The 19,877-nt window shown below is 40.7% G+C and overlaps 1 protein-coding gene across 3 annotated transcripts in view; it reads left to right on the top strand.

The window, feature by feature from the left end:
* NDRG1 (N-myc downstream regulated 1) overlaps positions 1-19,877 on the top strand; it is a 59,478-nt gene that overhangs the window by 18,750 nt on the left and 20,851 nt on the right. For all 3 annotated transcript variants that reach the window (XM_050941064.1, XM_050941065.1, XM_050941063.1), the window contains 3 exons: positions 4,019-4,054; positions 17,193-17,298; positions 19,628-19,748. In XM_050941064.1, coding sequence (XP_050797021.1) covers positions 4,019-4,054; positions 17,193-17,298; positions 19,628-19,748 — 263 coding nt within the window. The remainder of the gene's footprint in view (positions 1-4,018; positions 4,055-17,192; positions 17,299-19,627; positions 19,749-19,877) is intronic.

The following is a 19,877-nucleotide window of genomic DNA, read 5'->3' as shown; positions in this document are numbered from 1 at the left end:
CTGTTCCTATGTATAACATTGTTCTTGGTTATAACAAAACAAAACCCATTTCCTTCACTCACTCACTCACGCCCATCACCCCAATTGGGGTATAGGCCGCCAACCACAGATCTCCAGAGCCCTCTATGCTGGGCCATTCGCTCTAGCTGGTTCCAGGTATAGCCTATGGTAATCTTCTTGCAACCAGGAGGGGTAATCGGCTTAGTGGCTTCCTCACGGCTTTTACCACCCAGCGTCATGCATCTTCGAGTTGAAGACCGTTCTTTTTCCAGGGTAAAAGTCTCTATTGTTGGCATTTCTGTAGCAGGTTGATTTTTTACAAGGTGGAGTTGCTAGCCCCATGCCCAACCCTCCTCCTTTATCCTGACTTAGGACAGGCAGATGGCCCCAAAGGACCTCTCTGGTGGAGTTGATTTCCTACAAGAAAGGACTTTTTTTAACAGGACCAGCTCTCGGAGGCTTCAGAAACGTCTTACCCTGCAGCACTAATGCTTTTTGGGTTACAAACTTTACATTATATTTTACTGCACAATGAGATTGCCTAGATACCAATATAAATATCTTGGTTCTGTAGCCCTCTTGTAATCCAGACTCAGACTTCTGATAAAGCAATCATTCCATTGAGGTCTCATTATATATTTCTAATTGATAGTTTATCATGATGCTGTTGGTCAAGACCAAAATGTTAGTCACTAAAGCAAGGGTTCTCAAACAGGGGGTTGGGACCACTCGGGGTCATGAGGTTATTACATGGGGAGTGGCAGCCTGTCAGCCTCCATCCCAAACCCTGCTTTGCATCCAGCATTTATAATTAATTTAACACTCTTTTTTATATATTTGAGGGGTGGTTTCACTCAGGCTTGTTTGAAAGGGGTCATCAGTATAAAAGTTTGAAAACTACTGCACTAAAATATCCTGCTTTAGTCTTCTGGGGCCTCATTGCCTCCTGTGGGGTCTCAGTTTGTTCTTTTTGCATGTGTATTTTTCCTTTCAGCTCTTCCCTGGTGTAGCTTCATATTCATCAAGTTCTAGATCCTGCTGTTCTTATCCATATCCTCAGCTGCCATCTCCTTCCGAGTTAAATTCTCTGTTCTCAAAATATATGCAGCTAATATGTACACGGTTTATTTTTTATTGCATGTAGAAATATTTAAGATGGCATACATGTAGCTCTTGTCTTAAGGAGGTTATAAAGCCTCTCAGCTTGCAGGTGGGGGGTGGTGGTACCATATGCCTACTTTGTGTTGAGCAGCCTTTAATGACTTGTTTAATGTTAGGTGGACACCAGGGTTAAGCATCACTATCCTGGTTTATGCTGAGGGTTAAGTCTCTCCTGCCTTATGCAGACAAGTAGTCCCATTGACTTCAGTGGAAATTCACAAATGAGTAACAGCTGCATAAACATGCACTAACATTTCACAGCTCATTCAAACATGGATTCTCAATCTTCCTCTTTTTGAGGCTCCCCAACATGCTATTAAAAACCCATAGCCCACTCGTGCCACAACTGTTCTTCTGCATATAAAAGCCAGGCCTGGCATTAGGGGGTAGTGAGCAGCACAACTGCCTGGGACCCATGCCACAGTGGCCCCTAAAGCTGAATTGCTCAGGCTTTAGCTCCAGCCTTTGGTGGCAGGGCTTTGGCTTTCTGCCCCAGACCCCAGCTGATCCTGCTTACAGCCCCCTACGGGGCCTCAGACCCCTGGCTGAGAACTATTGTTCTAACAGAATCTCTTTCCAGGGTAGGCAAGCCCTACAAGAGTGCTACCTAGCTGCTAGAACAAGCAATGAGTTAAGTATCAGAGGGGTAGCTGTGTTAGTCTGAATCTGTAAAAGCAGCAAAGAATCCTGTGGCACCTTATAGACTAACAGATGTTTTGGAGCATGAGCTTTCGTGAGTGAATACCCACTTCGACAGATGCATGTAGTGGAAATTTCCAGGGGCAGGTATATATATGCAGGCAAGCTAGAGATAATGAGGTAGCTCAATCAGGGAGGATGAGGCCCTGTTCTAGCAGTTGAGGTGTGAAAACCAAGGGAGGAGAAACTGGTTTTGTAGTTGGCAAGCCATTCACAGTCTTTGTTTAATCCCGAGCTGATGGTGTCAAATTTGCAGATGAACTGAAGTTCAGCAGTTTCTCTTTGAAGTCTGGTCCTGAAGTTTTTTTGCTGCAGGATGGCCACCTTAAGGTCTGCTATAGTGTGGCCAGGAAGGTTGAAATGTCCTCCTACAGGTTTTTGTATATTGCCATTCCTAATATCTGATTTGTGTCCGTTTATCCTTTTCTGTAGTGACTGTCCAGTTTGGCCGATGTACATAGCAGAGGGGCATTGCTGGCATATATTACATTAGTGGACGTGAAGGTGAATGAACCAGTGATGGTGTAGCTGATCTGGTTACATCCTGTGATGGTGTCGCTGGTATAGATATGTGGGCAGAGTTGGCATCGAGGTTTGTTGCATGGATTGGTTCCTGAGTTAGTTACTATGGTGCGGTGTGCAGTTACTGGTGAGAATGTTTCAGGTTGGCAGGTTGCCTGCGGGCGAGGACTGGCCTGCCACCCAGGGCCTGTGAAAGTGTGGCATCATTGTCCAGGATGGGTTGTAGATCCCTGATGATGCGTTGGAGAGGTTTTAGCTGGGGACTGTATGTGATGGCCAGTGGCGTCCTGTTGGTTTCTTTCTTGGGTTTGTCTTGCAGTAGGAGGCTTCTGGGTGCACGTCTGGCTCTGTTGGTCTGTTTCCTTATTTCCTCGTGCGGGTATTGTAGTTTTGAGAGTGCTTGGTGGAGATTTTGTAGGTGTTGGTCTCTGTCTGAGGGGTTAGAGCAGATGTAGTTGTACCTCAGTGCTTGGCTGTAGACAATGGATCGTGTGATGTGCCTGGGATGGAAGCTGGAGACATGAAGGTAGGCATAGTGGTCGGTAGGCTTTTGGTATAGGGTGGAGTTAATGTGACCATCACTTATTTGCACCGTGGTGTCTAGGAAGTGGACCTCCTGTGTAGATTGGTCCAGGCTGAGGTTGATGGGGTGGAAGCTGTTCAAATCGTGGTGGAATTTTTCCAGAGTCTCCTTCCCATGGGTTCAGATGATGAAGTTGTCGTCAATCTACTGTAGGTAGAGAAGGGGCATGAGTGGACGAGAGCTGAGGAAGCGTTGTTCCAGATCAGCCATAAAAATATTGACATATTGTGGAGCCATGCGGGTGCCCATAGCAGTGCCACTGATTTGGAGATATATATTGTCATCAAATTTGAAATAGTTGTGTGAGAGGATAAAGGCACAGAGCTCAGCAGCCAGTTGTGCTGTGGCCTCATCGGGGATTCTGTTCCTGACAGCTTGTATTCCATCTGTGTGTGGGACGTTCGTGTAGAGAGCCTCTATGTCCATGGTGGCTAGGATGGTGTTTTCCGGAAGGTCACCAATGTATTGTGGTTTCCTCAGGAAATCAGTGGTGTCACGGAGATAGCTGGGAGTGCTGGTGGCACAGGATCTGAGTAGAGTCCACATACCCAGACAGTCCTTCAGTGAGAGTGCCAATGCCTGAGATGATGGATGATGGGGCGTCCGGGATTTCCGGGTTTGTGCCTCTTGGGTAGTAGATAGAATAACCCTGGTCGGGGCTCTGAGGGTATGTTGATCAAAACTCCATAGCCCACTCGTGCCCCGACCAGGGTTATTCTATCTACTACCCAAGATCCACAAACCCAGAAATCCCGGACGCCCCATCATCCATCATCTCAGGCATTGGCACTCTCACTGAAGGACTGTCTGGATATGTGGACTCTCTACTCAGATCCTGTGCCACCAGCACTTCCAGCTATCTTCACTTGTTGAGTATAAATCCCATTGAAGGTAATCGAATTCTTACTGTATTTTGGTAGAGGGGGGGCTATTGAATTTGGTCTCTTTTGGTAAATTTGGGAGCTTTACATAAGAGTGTACTTATTTAATTCAGACTAATTTTGTAGCTACAATGAATATCTGTATTAATATGTTACAAATCTCTCTTCACAGGCAATCACTCGCCTTCTTCCAGATTTTGATGTTCAGGCAAGTGAAAACACTTTTTTCCACTCTCCCATTTGGTAAATCAAAACGTGTGCAAAATCTGATCAAAAGTGTGACTTATTCAAAAACAATGTAATTACAAAGCATGAAGCTGAATAGTATCAGAATTATTTCATAATCTTGTAAAGAGGACTAGCAGGAGAGGTCTTCAGAAACTGGTTCTGACGAAGTATCCACTTAAAGGAAAAACCATTGCATTTTGCTAAAGAGGATGTGACTGGCAACCTGGTTGAAAGTGAAATCAGTTGTTCTAAGAATTTTGTTACTACAGTGAAGTATGTGTATTTCCTCTTGGCAGGTAGGTCTTATGTCTTCAGTTGTATATAGTATCTAGTTTTCAAGAGATTCTTGGCACTTGTTAAGCAGTAAGGAGCAGACAAAGTCCCTGGTCTTTGGCTGTAAACTTGCAAATCATCCACATCCAGTTCAAAGTGATGTCTTTCCCATTAGCCACACTTCTCTTTGAAGGCCTGAGACTTCCCAGATTCTTCAATCTCTTTACTGCTTAAAGTTGTGGTGACTCTTGTGTGTTTAGTAGTATCCTCTTTCGCCAAAGATAGTTAATCAGACTAATCTAAACAAATGTCCAGAAACACTGCTTCCTATTCTTGCAGAGATGTAACTTTGAAACAATGGAAAATGAACATAAATGGAAAAATATATTTTCATCTTACACTTGTCTCAAATGAGTTTTTTTCGGAGTAAGGACTGTAAGATTGTTCCTCTGTTCATGCATCAGAATTTTCCAGAGCCCATAGACCATTTAAAAAAACCCTTACCTTTTGGTGGTGGACCTTAACTTATCATTCTTGTCCAAGGGATGCAGTTTCCTCAAAAATGAGAGGCATTAAATATGGTGTCAGACTTCTGCTGATTACTAAATTTGGGGAAGTAGATACTGGAAAGATTTGAACTTGCAAAGTACAGTATACTTTATCTGTATCCCTTTGCATTCTCACTTGAGTGCTGTGCAATTTTGCTATGAAAAATACAGCACTTAATAAACTAATTTTTTTTCTTGGAAACCAGAACCCCAAACCCTCAAGTGCATCTTCTCATGGGGGCTTGTTCCTGTGTTTTATCTACAGTAAATCTGTTTTATAGCACCCATTGAAGTCCTTTATGATTTTTTGACATTCTCTATATTAAATCTGAAATGTAGTTAGCTGAAGAATTGTTGCAAAAGCAGGCTTGGTGATTTTTGCAACAGCTGATAGAATAAACTAGTTAGCATGTGATTTCCTATTGTGTTTTTTTTAAGCAGCACATGGAAGATAAGCTTCCTGTTTGGGTCCAGATTGATCAATTGTTCCAAATTAATCTGAATCCCAGATTAAGTGTGCTAACTGGAGTTTTGCAGTATTTTGATTAAATATGACTAGAAATGACCTTTTGTGTCCTGTCTGTATTCTACTTTAATTTCAAATTTGCTTGGTTTATAAATCAGAGTATTGACTGCAATAAAAAACCAAAAATGAAAAATTCATATATCAACTTCTAATCCAACAATGTCCTGACTGTATTTAGCCAACAATAACTGTCAGCTCCTGCTCTGATCTTTCTTTGCTCTGCCTTGCAAGACATCTGCCATCTTCAGTAGCAATTATCTTTCTTTTTGAAACACAATAGTCCAGTATGTTGAATTGCTACTAGTGATAATTAGCAGCACTTGTGCTCTTTCCTTAAGGTAACTAAAATTATGTATTTAAGTAGCAATATTTTTTGAGGTGCTGAGCATCCACAAGTCAAATGTTAATGGGAGCTAATCTGATCAGCACCTCAGGGTGGGGGGAAATCATCTTATTTTTTTTCATGCCTAATTATGGTTTTGGGTGCCTACCTTCAGATTCAGAAGTGTTGTTCAAAATCTCATGGGGCTATCTAAAATATTTGTAAATTAGTGACTTTATTTCTTCCAGTTAATGAAAACTTCAACCTTTTTTCTGAGGCCCCCCAACATGCTATAAAAATGCCAAGCTTACCAGTGCCGCAGTGGTTTTTTGCATATAAAAGCCAGGGCTGGTGGTATTGGGTAGCAAGCAGGGCAATTGCCTCAGACCCTGTGCTACAGGGTGCCCTGTGGAGCCAAGTTGATCAAGCTTTGGCTTCAGCCTAAGGGCCCTGGGATTCAGTCCTGCAGGGATTTAGCTTTCTGCCTTGGGCCCCAGTGGGCCCAACACTGGTCCTGCTTGGTGACCCCCTGAAACCTCCTTGTGGTCCTCTAGGGGCCCCCAGGCTCCTGGTTGAGAACCACTGCTGTAGACTGCTTTTGCAATGAAATTTGAATTTCAGGAGACATTTTAGCTGGCAATTCAATTTATACTTGCTCCCAAATCTGTCTGTTTTTAAAAACCCACCTGAACTGTAGGACTTAGGAGAGAAATAACCAGATTATGATAGTGGAAATTAAAACAAGGGAAAAGTTGGTGACATAATTAACTCCTAAATTTTCTCATTTCTGGATCAGACATGCCAAACTTGTGGGGGGGAGGGGAGTAGAAATTGGGTTTGGTTTTGGTTTAATTGGCTTGAGTTACTTTTTGTTAATCAGCTCTGGGTAAGTGGCGGGGAGGGGGAAGAGTCAGAGGTGCACAGTGGCCTACCATGGTCCCAGACTGCATACTGGGGGGATCGAGTCACATGGTGTTGGGGTTCTTAGGGATTGGCTTGTGTTGGCCTTGTTTTTAAATGGGATTTGCTTGATTTTTTTTGTCTTCCTGTGGAAAGTCAAGGTGTGTTTGCCCTGTGAAAGCTGGCAAACGTCTGGATGTTAGTATTAGTTGGGTACTTAACTCAGGTTTTAAGGTTATCACTTGGAATTGTTAGACATAATTTCATGAGCACTGAAATTCTAGACATGAGGGGAGCTGTTTTAACACCAGTCTATGCTAAAACTGATGCAGAATAGAGCATAACTTTATGGTTTTGCATCATACATTTAGGACCTGTCAAGCTGGTAAGGGTTGGTAGACATTATTAGTCATAATTCTTTTCCTAACAATGATCACAGTTCAAAAGTAGGTTGTCAGCCATCAAACTTTTTAGTTACCAAATAACTAAGTTCAACTTTCAGCTGCACTATGAGTTGCAATCGTTTCTTAAAACTCCATGGCTATTAGCCATCATTGTTCACTGGTAAAGTGACTGTCTGTTCATCTTTCCCTACTGCTCTGTATCTTTCTTACAAAAAGACATGCCATAAATTGACAAGAGCCAATCTCCTTTTTCAGTTCTTATGGGGCAGATCCCCCAACTGGTATAAGTAGTCATAGCTACAGTGATCAGCCCCATAGCTGTGTTCTCCCAAATGGATGGATGGTTGAGGGGAGATGCATTGAAACACTATCTTGGCAAAACAGTGTAACCCATTTGCTAATTACAATGTGAACAATCACTAGCCAGAACTAGAGGGCCTGCAGTAAGGTACCAAAATGTCATCTAGACAGTGGTAATACAGAATGTTATAAATGGCCTGACAGAGGCACTGAGTAACTAGGATTGCTGTGGAAGACTGGTGCTCAGCACTGAAATCAAGCTGTTTATTAAGGTGCCCAACTCTATGCAACTGAAGTAGGGAGATGTGGACCACTAACTAAACACTGTCAACTTAAACTTAGGCCCCATGTTTAAACTTTGACCAAGCTTTTACACAGAACTAAACATCAGTAAAAAGTGGTGACCATTAAAAAAAATTCAGTGAACAGTTTCAGGCCAACATTGCCCTGCAAGTAGAGAACCAAACATTGTGTGCTAAACTAGAAGTAAAAACGCTTTGTATATCTTAAAAAAATCAATGAAAGAATATAATTAAATTAAACAGAGCATAAACAGTAGTTAGTAAATGGAATTTTAAATTTTCACTTACAATCATCCAAGAAGTTATAAGTAATATGGGTTTAAAACAAGCCTAAAGGGAGGATACAGTTTACACAAGTTTAGGTTAATAAGCCCCTTACTTTATATTAAAAAGGCTGGAAAGCTGCTTCCTTAGAATTTCTTGAAGGTGGGAGACAGTGTGTGCATAGAATGAGGGAATGGTACATTTTTAAATAAATCCAAATAAAAGCTCTTGAAAAAAATAGGGGATTAAGGATAAGCTTAAGCTTTCAAATAGTGTTGATGTAGCACTAGTTTCAGTTGAAACATCAAATATTTGGCTTCAAGCAAAATGCCTGCTTTATTTCTTTATTTTTAGTGTCTACAATGGTCTGAGCATAGATTCCAGTTTAAAAATATAAACATCCAATTTAACCATCTTCTCAACAGTCTAAGGCTACAGCTACACTATGAGGCTTTTAGTGACACAGCTGTGCCGCTACAGCTGTGCTGCTAAAAGGCACGCAGTGTGGCTACTGTTTGTCAGCAGGAGAGATCTGCTCACAAAGCACTGTTTTTCTTCAGTAAAAACTTTTGTAGTTCAGGGGCAGTGTTTAGCACCCTGAACAACACAAGTTTTGCTCTTAGAGAAGAGAGGGAAATGGGCTTCTCTGCATGCATCAATGTACAAATTGCTTCATTCTAACCTTATGACTGCACAACAATGTCATTTGATGACCAAAAAGTCTATTTTAAAATGATCACCTCTTTTCAGACTAAGCTGTCTTCTCTCAAATTGCATTTTATAGAAAGTTCCCATAACTTTCTGTGTAGCTTGTTTTCTTTTTTTGTTTAAAGAACACTCAATAAGGATGTGCCTTTTTTAAAAGCTAGAGATACAAGACCAGATGGCATGTTTCTTTTATTCTTCTATAGGATTAGTGTACCTTGGATTTTTTTCCAAGATAGTGTTTTTAATACAAATTGGTCATTGAAGAGCCTCTTAATATAACATTGATGTTGATTGGGATGTGCTGCCATCTGTTTTTGGTGCTCTGCGTTTTAAAACGCTCATACCCCAATATCACGTAGACCAATTTCTGGATCTGTAATGAGGATCAGTAGAGATTTGAAGTAGTTAGCTTTATATAAAGGACGCTGGCTTGATTTGGCCAGGTATATGAAATTCTGGAATTCTTAATGATTAAACTCTTGTGGAGAAAATAGCCTAAGTCAGGTAAAAATCTATACCATAGTCTCCTAATAAAGACTGAAGAATTGCATCTCCTGTTAAGAGCAGTCTTATTCACATCAGCCATTAGAATCTTGTTTCCCTATCCTACATATGCCAAAAATAGTTTTACACTGACGGTTGAAGTTGAGACAAATTTTAGATTGGGGAAATTGGAATAGTGAAGGGTCAGTAGGTTGCATAGGTTAAATGTCAATGTCTTTGTTTAGCTGAAGTCTAAAGATCTTTCCATCAAATGGATAAAACGAAGGAAAGAGTCTACATTTAGAATTTAAACACCTTTTTTTATAAAAGGAGTTCTTCCAGAGGCAACCACTAAACTGGAGAGAATGTGTTTACAGCAGCTACCATGCAGTAGTATCTCATACCAGTTATATCTCTAGCTAGAATAAAATAGTCCGATATGTGAGATTACTGGTATTGAAGTACAAAATCCATAAATGCTATAGTTCAGGGGTCAGCAACATTTCAGAAATGGTGTGCTGAGTCTTCATTTATTCACTCTAATTTAAAGTTTCAAGTGCCAGTAATACATTTTAATGTTTTTAGAAGGTTTTTCTGTAAGTCTATAATATATAATTAAACTATTGTAAATAAGGCTTTAAAAATGTTTAAGAAGCTTCATTTAAAATTAAATTAAAATACAGAGCTCTCAGGGCCAGTGGTCAGGACCTAGGCAGTGAGTGCCACTGAAAATCAGCTTGTGTGCTCAACACTTATGCCGTATGTTACCTACCCTGCTATAGTTCATGCCTTGTTTAGAAAACAAGTCATACATGTGCAGTGTCTGCATGTGTAACAAAAAAGTAGCCCTTCTGATCATTCCTGTTGGAAGAAAAAGTGCTATTTTAAAGTCACTGTATACCTTCAAATTCTTACTAGAAGCTTCTTCAAACTCAGTTTTTTCAGAAAAATATGTGCATCTAATTTTACATGGGGCGGGGGGGGATGTAGACTTTGAAATTAAAAGCCTTGAATTTTCTTATCTGAAATAGTTCGGTTTGGAGTTGTGCTTCCACCAGCATATGTGACACTTAACAGGAATTACATCCAAAATTATTTGACTTAAGTATATTAAGTGTGGTGGTTTCTCTTTTTGGTTTTTTGGTTTTTCCCTCAGAACAGATTGTTCAGCCTTATGTACAGTGAACAGCTGCATTTTCCCCTTTATCTGAACTGTATTGAATAGACATGTCTTCTGGTCAAACCTGACTCCAATCCTATTTAAGAATGATGTCCTCCTAAATTAGTTGGTTTTGGTTTTGTCTGTAGCATCACGGGAGCTGTGAGCTTATGCAAAATAGCAGCTTGTCTATATAACCCGGTTTTCTACAGAGTCAAACTAAAACCTGCTACTTGTTTCTGCCTGGTCACTTGTTGGATTTATATCACACTGCTGTTTCTAAAAATGGTGCTGGATTTGGAAGATACTGTTTACCTAATAAATAATGCAGTAAGTATTGAGATTTGGGAGTGTGTTAAAATACTTTTGAGACTGAATGATAACATTGAACATAGGTCAGATAAAGTGTTATCTAAGCTCACTTGGTGTTTGTGGGGCTTGTATCTGCACCAAAAATGCAACCAAAAATGTGACTAAAAAGAGAAACTTAATGCTAGAATTTGTAAGTTCTACTTTAGCTTTAGATGTCTGTACTGTATATTTTTATATTACTGAGTTGTGAATTAGATTAAAGGTGAAGGTTTTTACCCTACTTATAAGTATTTGGTATTTTGGCTTTGCACTGTAAAGGTGTTTGGATGTAGATGTGTATTCATTTCTCTGTGCAGTCCTTTATTTAATTTGAGAGAAACAGTGCTACCCTGAAAGTATGCCTTAAGGCAAAACTCTTTATTTTTATATTTAAGTATAAAAGACAATTTAAAAAGAAAATGCATGCCTGGAGCTGGCAGGGTGTCAAAACATTGGGTGTTTCTATACCATACAGTACAGTGATGGGATATCTAGGAATAAGGTTCTACTAAGCACTCTTGCTCTTACCTGAATTTCATTGCTTGGCTAGTCACTCATTACACTTGCGCATAGTCTTTTGTAGTTTACCTTTCTTTGAGGTTTTTATTTCAACTATCTTTAGTACTGATTTTCACAGAATCCTAAAAGTGTGGGGCTGGCAGGGACATTGAAGTAATCAAATCCAGCCTCCTGTGCTGAGGCAGGACCTAGTAAACCTAGACCATCTCTAGCAGGTGTTTGTCTAACCTGGTCTTAAACCTCCAATGATGGGGATTCCACAACTTCCCTTGGAAGCCTATTTCACAATTTAACTACCCTTACTACAGATTAAGCTCCTTATTTCTGGTCTTAACTCCAGTAGAGATGGAGAACCATTGATCAGTCCTCTTGATAACAGCTCTTAACATATTGGAAGACTTTCTTAGGTCGCCTTACAGCCTTTTTAAAGACTAAACATGCAGTTTTTAAACCTTTCCTCATTCATCAGGTTTTCTGAACCTTTCATCATTTTTGTTGCTCTTCTCTAGATTCTCCAATTTGTCCACATCTTAAAGTGTGGCACCCAGAATTGAACACAATATTCCAGCTGATGGCTCACCAGTGTAAAGCAGAGAGGAACAATTGCTACCTGTCTTACACCACACTTCTGTTAGTAGAGCTCAGAATAATAGCCCTCTTCCACAACTGCATCACATTGACTCATAATCAGTTTGTGATCCGTTATAGCCCCCAGGTCCTTTTCAGCAGTACTACTGCCTAGCCAGTTATGCCCATTTTGTAGTTGTACATTTGGTTTCTTTTTCCCCTTTCCTAAGTGAAGCACTTTGCACTTGTCCTTAATGAATTGTATCCTGTTGATTTCAGACTAGTTTGTCAAGATCATTTTGAATTCTGATCCATCCTCAAAAATGCTCACAACCCCTTCTAGCTTGACTGGCAAATTTTTATAATCATACTCTCCATTCCATTATTCAAGTCACTAATGAAAATATTGAGTAGTACCAGATCCGGGACTGACTCCTGTGGGACCCCAGTGGATAAGTCCTCTGTTAGACTGGGCTCTGATAGCTATTTGACTAGTCTTACAACCAGTTGTACATCTACCTCATAACTTCATCTAGACCCCACTTTCCTACTTCACATATGGGCATGTTATGTGGGACTGTCAAAAGCCTTGCTAAAATCAAAGTATGTCTGCTGCTTTGCCCCATCCCCTAACCCAGTAACCCTGTCAAAGAATCAAATTAGGTTGGTTTGGCATGATAAGTTGGCTGGCCTGTAACCCTAATATCCCTCTAGGTGTTTACAAATTGATTGCTTAATAACTTACTCAAAGATGCTGGAACATCAAAATTAGGCTGACTGGTCTTTAATTTCCCAGTTTCTATTTGTTCCCCTTTTTAAAAATAGTCTTATGTTTTGCCCTTCATCTCTGTGGGAAGCTCGCTTACCCTCATGAGTTCTTGGAGATAATTGCTAATGGTGCTGAGATTGCTTCAGCTAGTTCCTTAAAATTCATCTTAAGGTACTTATCTGGCCCTACTAACTTGACTGTATTTAACTTATCTAAATATTGGTGTAACGTTCCCCTGCTGTTATCTAGTCCAGTGATCTACTAAGCCACTTTAATCCTCAATTCTGGGAGCCAGCTTTACCCTGCTCTGCTATGAGAACCCCCACTCCCAGGCTATTCACACACAGCCTCTAGTATAAGCTGCTCCCAGCTATGTGAGTTAGCACTTTTGTCTAGCCACTACTTGGATTGTACAGCCAAATGACACTAGCCAATATCTCCAGTCCCATCTGTCTTGCAGTGTCCACTTATGCCTGCTGGACACTGTGTAAGCTTATGTCTTTGTCATTTAACAACAAAATTGATATGTACCAGGCTTGTTATTCCAAGGGGTGTCTCTGACACCCTTCAAACCAAGTGTAGAGAATTTATTTATTCAGTGCAAAAGAGATTTTAAGTGATTATAGTGAAAACAGAAGTCAGATTTGGTCAAATGAAATAAATGCAAAACAGATTCTAAGCTGCTCTTAACACTTTCAGTGCCCTTACAAATTCAGATGCTTCTCGCCACAGGCTGGCTGGTTGCCCTTTAGCCAGGCTCTGCCCTTTTGATCAGTGCGTCAGTCTCTTGATGGTGGCTGTAGACAGAGGTGGAAAAGAGCATGGCAAACATCTCTCCCTTTATCATGTTTCTTCCCTCTTGGCTTTGCCTCTCCTCTTTCTTGGCCCCACCCCCCCTCGCTTCAGAGTCAGGTGAGCATTACCTCATCATAGTCCCAAACTGACCAAGGGAAGGGGGGTGACTCACTTGAGTGTCCAACAGATCCTTTGTTGCCTAGGCCAGTGTTCTTTGTTCCTGTGAGACTGCTCTGTTTGTCCAATACATGTTGAGGTGTGAACTGCCCTGCTGCTCCTGGGCAGTTTTTGCCTGGGCTTGTTTTAAGCCATAAGGACACATTTTCAGCCTCAAATATATTTAGTAACTCCTCACTTAAAGTTGTCCTGGTTAATGTTTTGTTACATGCTCACTTAAAACAGGCAGCTGCCATGTGACATATGTTCCCTTCTTGCACTAAGAGCAACCTGTTGCAGCTAGCTCGTGGGGGGCTGGAAACCAGCATGAACCAGTAGCCCCCCATCAGCTCTCTGTCCCCTGTGAGGCAGCTGCCTAGTAGGCTCTCAATTGCTGGCAGTTCAGTTGTCCCTCCCCCCAGTACCATGTAGTGCTCCTGTCCTCTGCCCCAGGGCATCCTGCTTGCTATCCTGCTGTGCAGAAGGTGGGGACAGGGAGGCTAATGTCAGGGTGTCCCCTCCCCCTGCTCCTGCACCCACTAACATCTTTCATAGAGCAAGGGGGCACACAACAGGGCTCAGGCTGGAGGGAGCTTCCTGGCAGCAGCTGCTGGCTCAGCTTGCTGATTAACTTAAAGACAGTTTACTTAGAGTGGGGTCAGCAGAGCAATGCACATCTCTCTCACACCCAGGCTGTGTCTGTCTGCCATGCTATCTCCCCTCTCTCCATGCTGCCTTGTCAAGTGTGAGGCTACATTAACAGTCAATTAACCCTTGAGGGCTCAGCCCATTGCTAGTTCATCATTTAGCAGTAAGGCTTCCCCTGGGAAATATCCCACCCTCTGACTTCACCACCTCATCCAAGCTTCACAATCATTGCTGTGTACCATATTAAATTGTTTAAAACTTATTGTGTGTGTGTGTGTGTAAAGTGTCTTTGACTGAGAAATTTCCCTGGAACCTACCTCCTTATTTACGTTAATTCTTCTGGGGAGACTAGATTCACTTAACAGGGTTTTGATTAAAGTTGTGTTTTTTAGTAACAATTACAATATTAAGCAAGGAGTTACTGTACATGAAATTACAACCTATATCATTACTTCAATGCTGAGTGCATCATGAGCCTTCCAAAGACACCTAACGACAAACTGCATTGGATACCACATAATGATTTTATAAGGATGAATGGAGGGAGGTGCAGGGTGTTCCCCAAGGTACAGTGTCAACTGTTTAACCTGTTCTTTCCCTCTTTTGGCTTGCATTCCTTCCCCCTTCTAGTTAATATTAATTAGAGCTAGGGTGGAAGAGTGTGCCATGGGACTGAAAACATTGACATAATCTCTTAGTGTAAGTCCATATTGCTGGATAAGTATTAAGTTGACCATAATGTAGATGGCTAACATCTGAATAAAATATTTCACAAACTGCTGTATTCCCTACTGCCACCACCTCTTTTGCTACTTAAAACATAAGGAGACTTAATTGAGAATTTAATACTAGTGGTGGGGAAGGGGTGTGGGTGTAAAATTGGCTGAGAACTTCAAACTATTTTTTTAAATCATGCAGATATTAGACTTCAGTACAAGGTTGAACCACAACTTACAGCTGCTGCTGCTCCTGGGGACATTATGTAACAAATTCTGCATACAATTTTAAAATTCTGCAAATTTTCTTTGTCAAAATAACATTACATAATCACACTAGTTTCAATTTTTGGTAATTTTATTTCAAAATACCATCTGCAAGTATGTTGGTAACAATATTAATACACAAAATTCCCCCACGAATAGTATTAAAGAAACTCCATTCCTGTTTCTCTGCCTCCTCCCTCCCCTAGAGACCAGCTGGGGGTCACACATACAACTCTCTCCCCTCCCCCCAGCCAATACACCTAAACCTGTCACAGGGCCCCCCAAGCCCAGGTATCCGTGTTCTCTTCGACCAGACACCTGCCTCCCCCCATACACCAGAGCCCAGAGGGAGAAACAGCCTGATAGTTGGTCCCAGGCTTGCATGGAGTTTCTGTGCATCACTGTTTCCTTCCCTCAGGGCATGCCGGGAACTGCAGCTGCCAGGAACGGTCAAGCTCTCTCCCCCAAGCAGTGTCTTCTGTGCGATCTGGGCTCTGTTGGATCCAGTGCACCCTAGTGGTGGCCAGCAGCACTGCAGCCTATTTATGTAGGGAAAGGAAATTCTGCACCTGCTAAACTTATGCAAAATTCTGCATTGTGCTGTGGTGCAGAATACCCCCAGGAGTAAGCTGCTATCTGCTTAATGAGAAACATAGCCCCCTAACAATGGCCTTCCACAGAGTTGCTGTAAGATGTTCTAAACTTCAAACTAGTACAGTATAAGGGTTTGTCATTTCGCACTTGCAGGCATACCGAGGGGTGAGTGGCCTTTTTTTATTTGTACTACTTATTTGTATTTTGTTTTTAGTGTCTCTTCCTCTAGTGGAGTTAAGATTTAGACTACCACTGGTTATAACAACACTCATGGAATGGCTTTCTCTGGTACTGACCACAGATATATATAGAGATGATGCAGTCAGCCTGATAGCTGAGTGTGACACTCTTTTGTGTGGATGCTTACAGTAAAAAATGAGGTTAACAGGGCACTTTGCCATATTGAAGGTTATTCTTTAAAGTAAAGGGCTATGTTGTAATCATCACTAGCACCACAGTGTAGAAATTCTGGACAAATGCTATCTTACTTACCTCACATATCTTGATCAACATGGCTACAACAGCACTGCACATGACTAATTCTGACTTCTGTACATGCTGTTGAGGATTATTTATTGGCCAAGTATGCAAGGCCTAATAGTCACTTCATAGCCTTTCTCTTTGGATAATGTAACACTAACTTTTGAACACCATGTCCAGTCGATCCCAGAACTTCAGGGAGTGTTCAAGGCATTAGAGGAAAATGTTGCTTTTGGTGAAAAGTGGAAAACTAAAAGGAAGAAATAGGGTGTTGGGGGACATGATACATGTACCCCTTAGCATCTGGTTAACAGAGCTAGCAGCTTCAGCTTCCTGTTTAATTGTTTGTAGATCAAATAACCCGTTGATGGTGTCCATTAATGCATTCCAGTATAACAATACCTTTCCCTTTAGGTCTGCCCCTTTTCTCAATACATTTGAGAGATGTTGCCATCCTGAAAGATCAAAGAAAGGGGAGAAAAAGAATGATTGGGGCAGGAAGAGTGGCAGGCATGTGGGATTGGAGATGCATGTAGAACCCCTGGTGGGAGACCCACAGATCCTCTGGCATGGATGCGGGGGGGAATGAGGAGCACACAACTTGTGGCATGTGGGGAATGATCAGTTCTGGTATGGTGGGGCATCCTGGCCTTGGCATGAAAGAGGGTTGCATTAGGCCCCTAAAATAAAGGGGAATGGGAGGATGGCACATGGAACTTTGTGGTGGAGAATGGAGGAATACAAGGAACCCTTTGTGTGTGCAATAGACTTGGCCTACAGAAGCAACGAAGTGTATGAGCCCCCTCCATCTCCCCAGCCCCCATCTTATTTAGTCCAGTTTTAAAATGCATCAGACACCCATCCAGTGCTCTTGACATCTATCCCATATAAAAATGACCATGAACTTGGTGTCTGTATTAAGAATCTGAATATTGCTGTGAGTTCCTTAAGGTTTTTCCTTTCACTTTGAATGATGTTCAAATTATGCTGGATGTGCATGATGTGAAAGATCTAGTAGCATCTACTGAGTGGAGCATTAAAATAAGTAATCAATTGTTTCTTTGCAGGAGCAAGATGTTGAGACTCTGCATGGCTCTGTCCATGTTACCATGTATGGGACTCCCAAAGGAAACAGGCCTGCCATCCTAACATACCATGATATTGGACTGAATCGTAAGTGTGATCTTTCATACAACAGCATAGTGATGGTCAGCTGTAACAGCTGATCACTTTGTGGTTCTTTACCTTACAGTCTGCCATGATCCTTGCAGCACATAATTTTCAAGGGTAAAATTAGGATCCTGGTGTGGCAGCTTGCCAGTAAATTGTTGCACAGTGCAAGTCGATCCAGATTGGCCTTTGCTGCATCCCAGACTTTGCTGTGAGCCATTGTGTGCAACAAACCAACATGGAGGTACAGATGAACAAGAGGCCCAGATTTTGTTCCTGGTAGAAATGGGCTAGCTGGCAAGTTAGGAGGAGGGAAATGAGGCTGAATGCTGGCAAATATGAGTAGAAAGTGGTGCCCTTTGACAAACTTTCTAAGATAAAGGGCATCAAAAAACTAATTGTTGGCTTGTGTGGAGCCACTCTTTTTCCTCTCATAGACATGACTTTCTTAACCTGATTTAAGGGAAAAAGTGGCTTGAGTTCTGAGTGGATTTTCCCTCTTTATAAATCCTTGTATCTGTAAATAAAATCTTTCTAGATGAAAGGTGAAGGACCTCTGGGTCAAAATTAGTCTATATTTGGGGACCTTCCAAGCACCATGCAGCAACATGTACTTGATAGGGATTTTGGAGCAGGAAAAGGGTATGCATCAGAAAATGACACAAGGGTGGAAAGAAACTTGTGGAAGATTCCTTTTTAAATTGTCCTAATACTGTTGAGAGCTTTTATGTATTTAACTATGTATGTGTCAGGATGTCTAAACTTTGTATATATTCAAACTAGAATAAATCAGTGGATGATGAAATGGTGTCAGCACAAAGTGTAATGTTTCTCCTCAGTGCTGCATGGTTTAATCTTGTATAGATGTAATCCTATGAAATGCCAGTTAGACAAAGTCAAAATCTAATACCAAATATGTTTCGGCCACTGTCACTCCACAAGACTTGGCATTTCTTTACTCAGTTATTGATGTTTACTGATGGACCTGTGGGTACTACCACAATTAGGATTAGGGGGCCGTTGTGCTGTGTAAACACATGGAAAGTCACGGTCCCTGCTTCAAAGAGTTTACTTTTCCATCAGTAATCCTATTGTAACTCATTTCTTCATGGTGGTTTGATAGAAGCATCCCTATATTTTATTTCCTGTTTCCATGGATTAGGGACAGATGGCCTCTGAGCCTTAACAATTGTTGAGATTGTAAGACTTCTATCTAGGAAAGAATAAAAACCTGTCTTTATGCTATGTAAAGTTTTATTGCTCATCACATTTTATACTAAAACTGCTCAATTCTTAAGTTATATGTGATGTTAAAGGGGTTGATACATTTTAATGCTAACTTTGCTGTTACTTACCTTGCATTTTAACATTTTAATTTATCCATTTGTGGTGCATTGCCTAACTTCTGAATTTGTTTTCATGTTGAACAGTTTAAATAAGTTTTCTGTCTGGGTCTCACCCTAATGCAATACAGCTGGCATTAGGTTTTAAGTTCAGGAGGAAATTAAGAAACCTTAATGTGAGAAGTTCATATTTCTAAAGAACTCTAAATTTAATGCCTAATCTTCTTGATAGCATTCCTGTAAAAATTTTCATCTTCAATGTATTCTGCTTGTAGCTACCATGGGAAACATCAGACTAGTTTGGTGTAACTTGCAGTCCTCTAACATAAGGACAAGAGAATACTGCAAAAAAGATGATTTGACTTTGGATTGTACTTTGGATTTGCTTTTCTTTTTCACTCTTTATTTATTTATATTTTTATTTATTTATATTTTTATTTATTTATATTTTTATTTATTTATTTATATTTTTATTTATTTATATTTTTATTTTATTTATATATATAACCCTAAGAAAGATGATTAAAGTGAAGTAAAATGGAAGTTGTTTTAAAAGCTAAATCCTAGGATAAACACTTCTATCTCACCTGACTTCTAGTTCAACTTTCATGTCCGGAATTTCCTTGAGACTTTGGTCTGCCACAAATTTTGACCGTGAGTGCCAGAATTTAACCACTTACATGAAAAAGTTTCTTGGGAAACTGTTCAGCTTTCTGTTTCAAGGTGTTAAATGGTAACTTGCTTTATTACTTTATCTTTCGAACAGGATTTTTAATCCCCTTTCTAACAAAGTGTAAATTGAGTCAGTTGAACCATACTGCAAATTACTGAAATTAAATCTGCAGAGAAACTTGCAGAAACTCAGACTAAAATACTCAAACTACAATTTGAGAGTTTGTATCTTGTGATATCTGGATTAAAACTGTATAAGCCATTCAGTCTTTCATCTTAGCGCCTTACGTTCTTTTTTTCTGCTCTGTTCCTTGAAGACAAAACTTGCTTCAACCCCCTCTTCAACTTTGAAGATATGCAGGAAATAACACAACACTTTGCAGTCTGTCATGTTGATGCACCAGGACAACAAGATGGAGCAGCATCTTTCCCAGCTGGGTGAGTTGGAGCTGGGGAAAGATCTTAGTGCTTGCAGGGTTGGCTTGTTAACTAGCGAGAAAAAATATTCTTGATCTGCAGTTTTAATTTAAAAAGAACTTTCGTGGAAACTTCTGTATGTTCTGAACT

This window comes from Gopherus flavomarginatus, chromosome 2 (genome assembly GCF_025201925.1).
Source record: "Gopherus flavomarginatus isolate rGopFla2 chromosome 2, rGopFla2.mat.asm, whole genome shotgun sequence".
Lineage (NCBI taxonomy): Eukaryota > Metazoa > Chordata > Testudines > Testudinidae > Gopherus > Gopherus flavomarginatus.
Note: the sequence above shows the minus strand (reverse complement) of the source record. Positions and strands in the feature narration are given on the sequence as shown.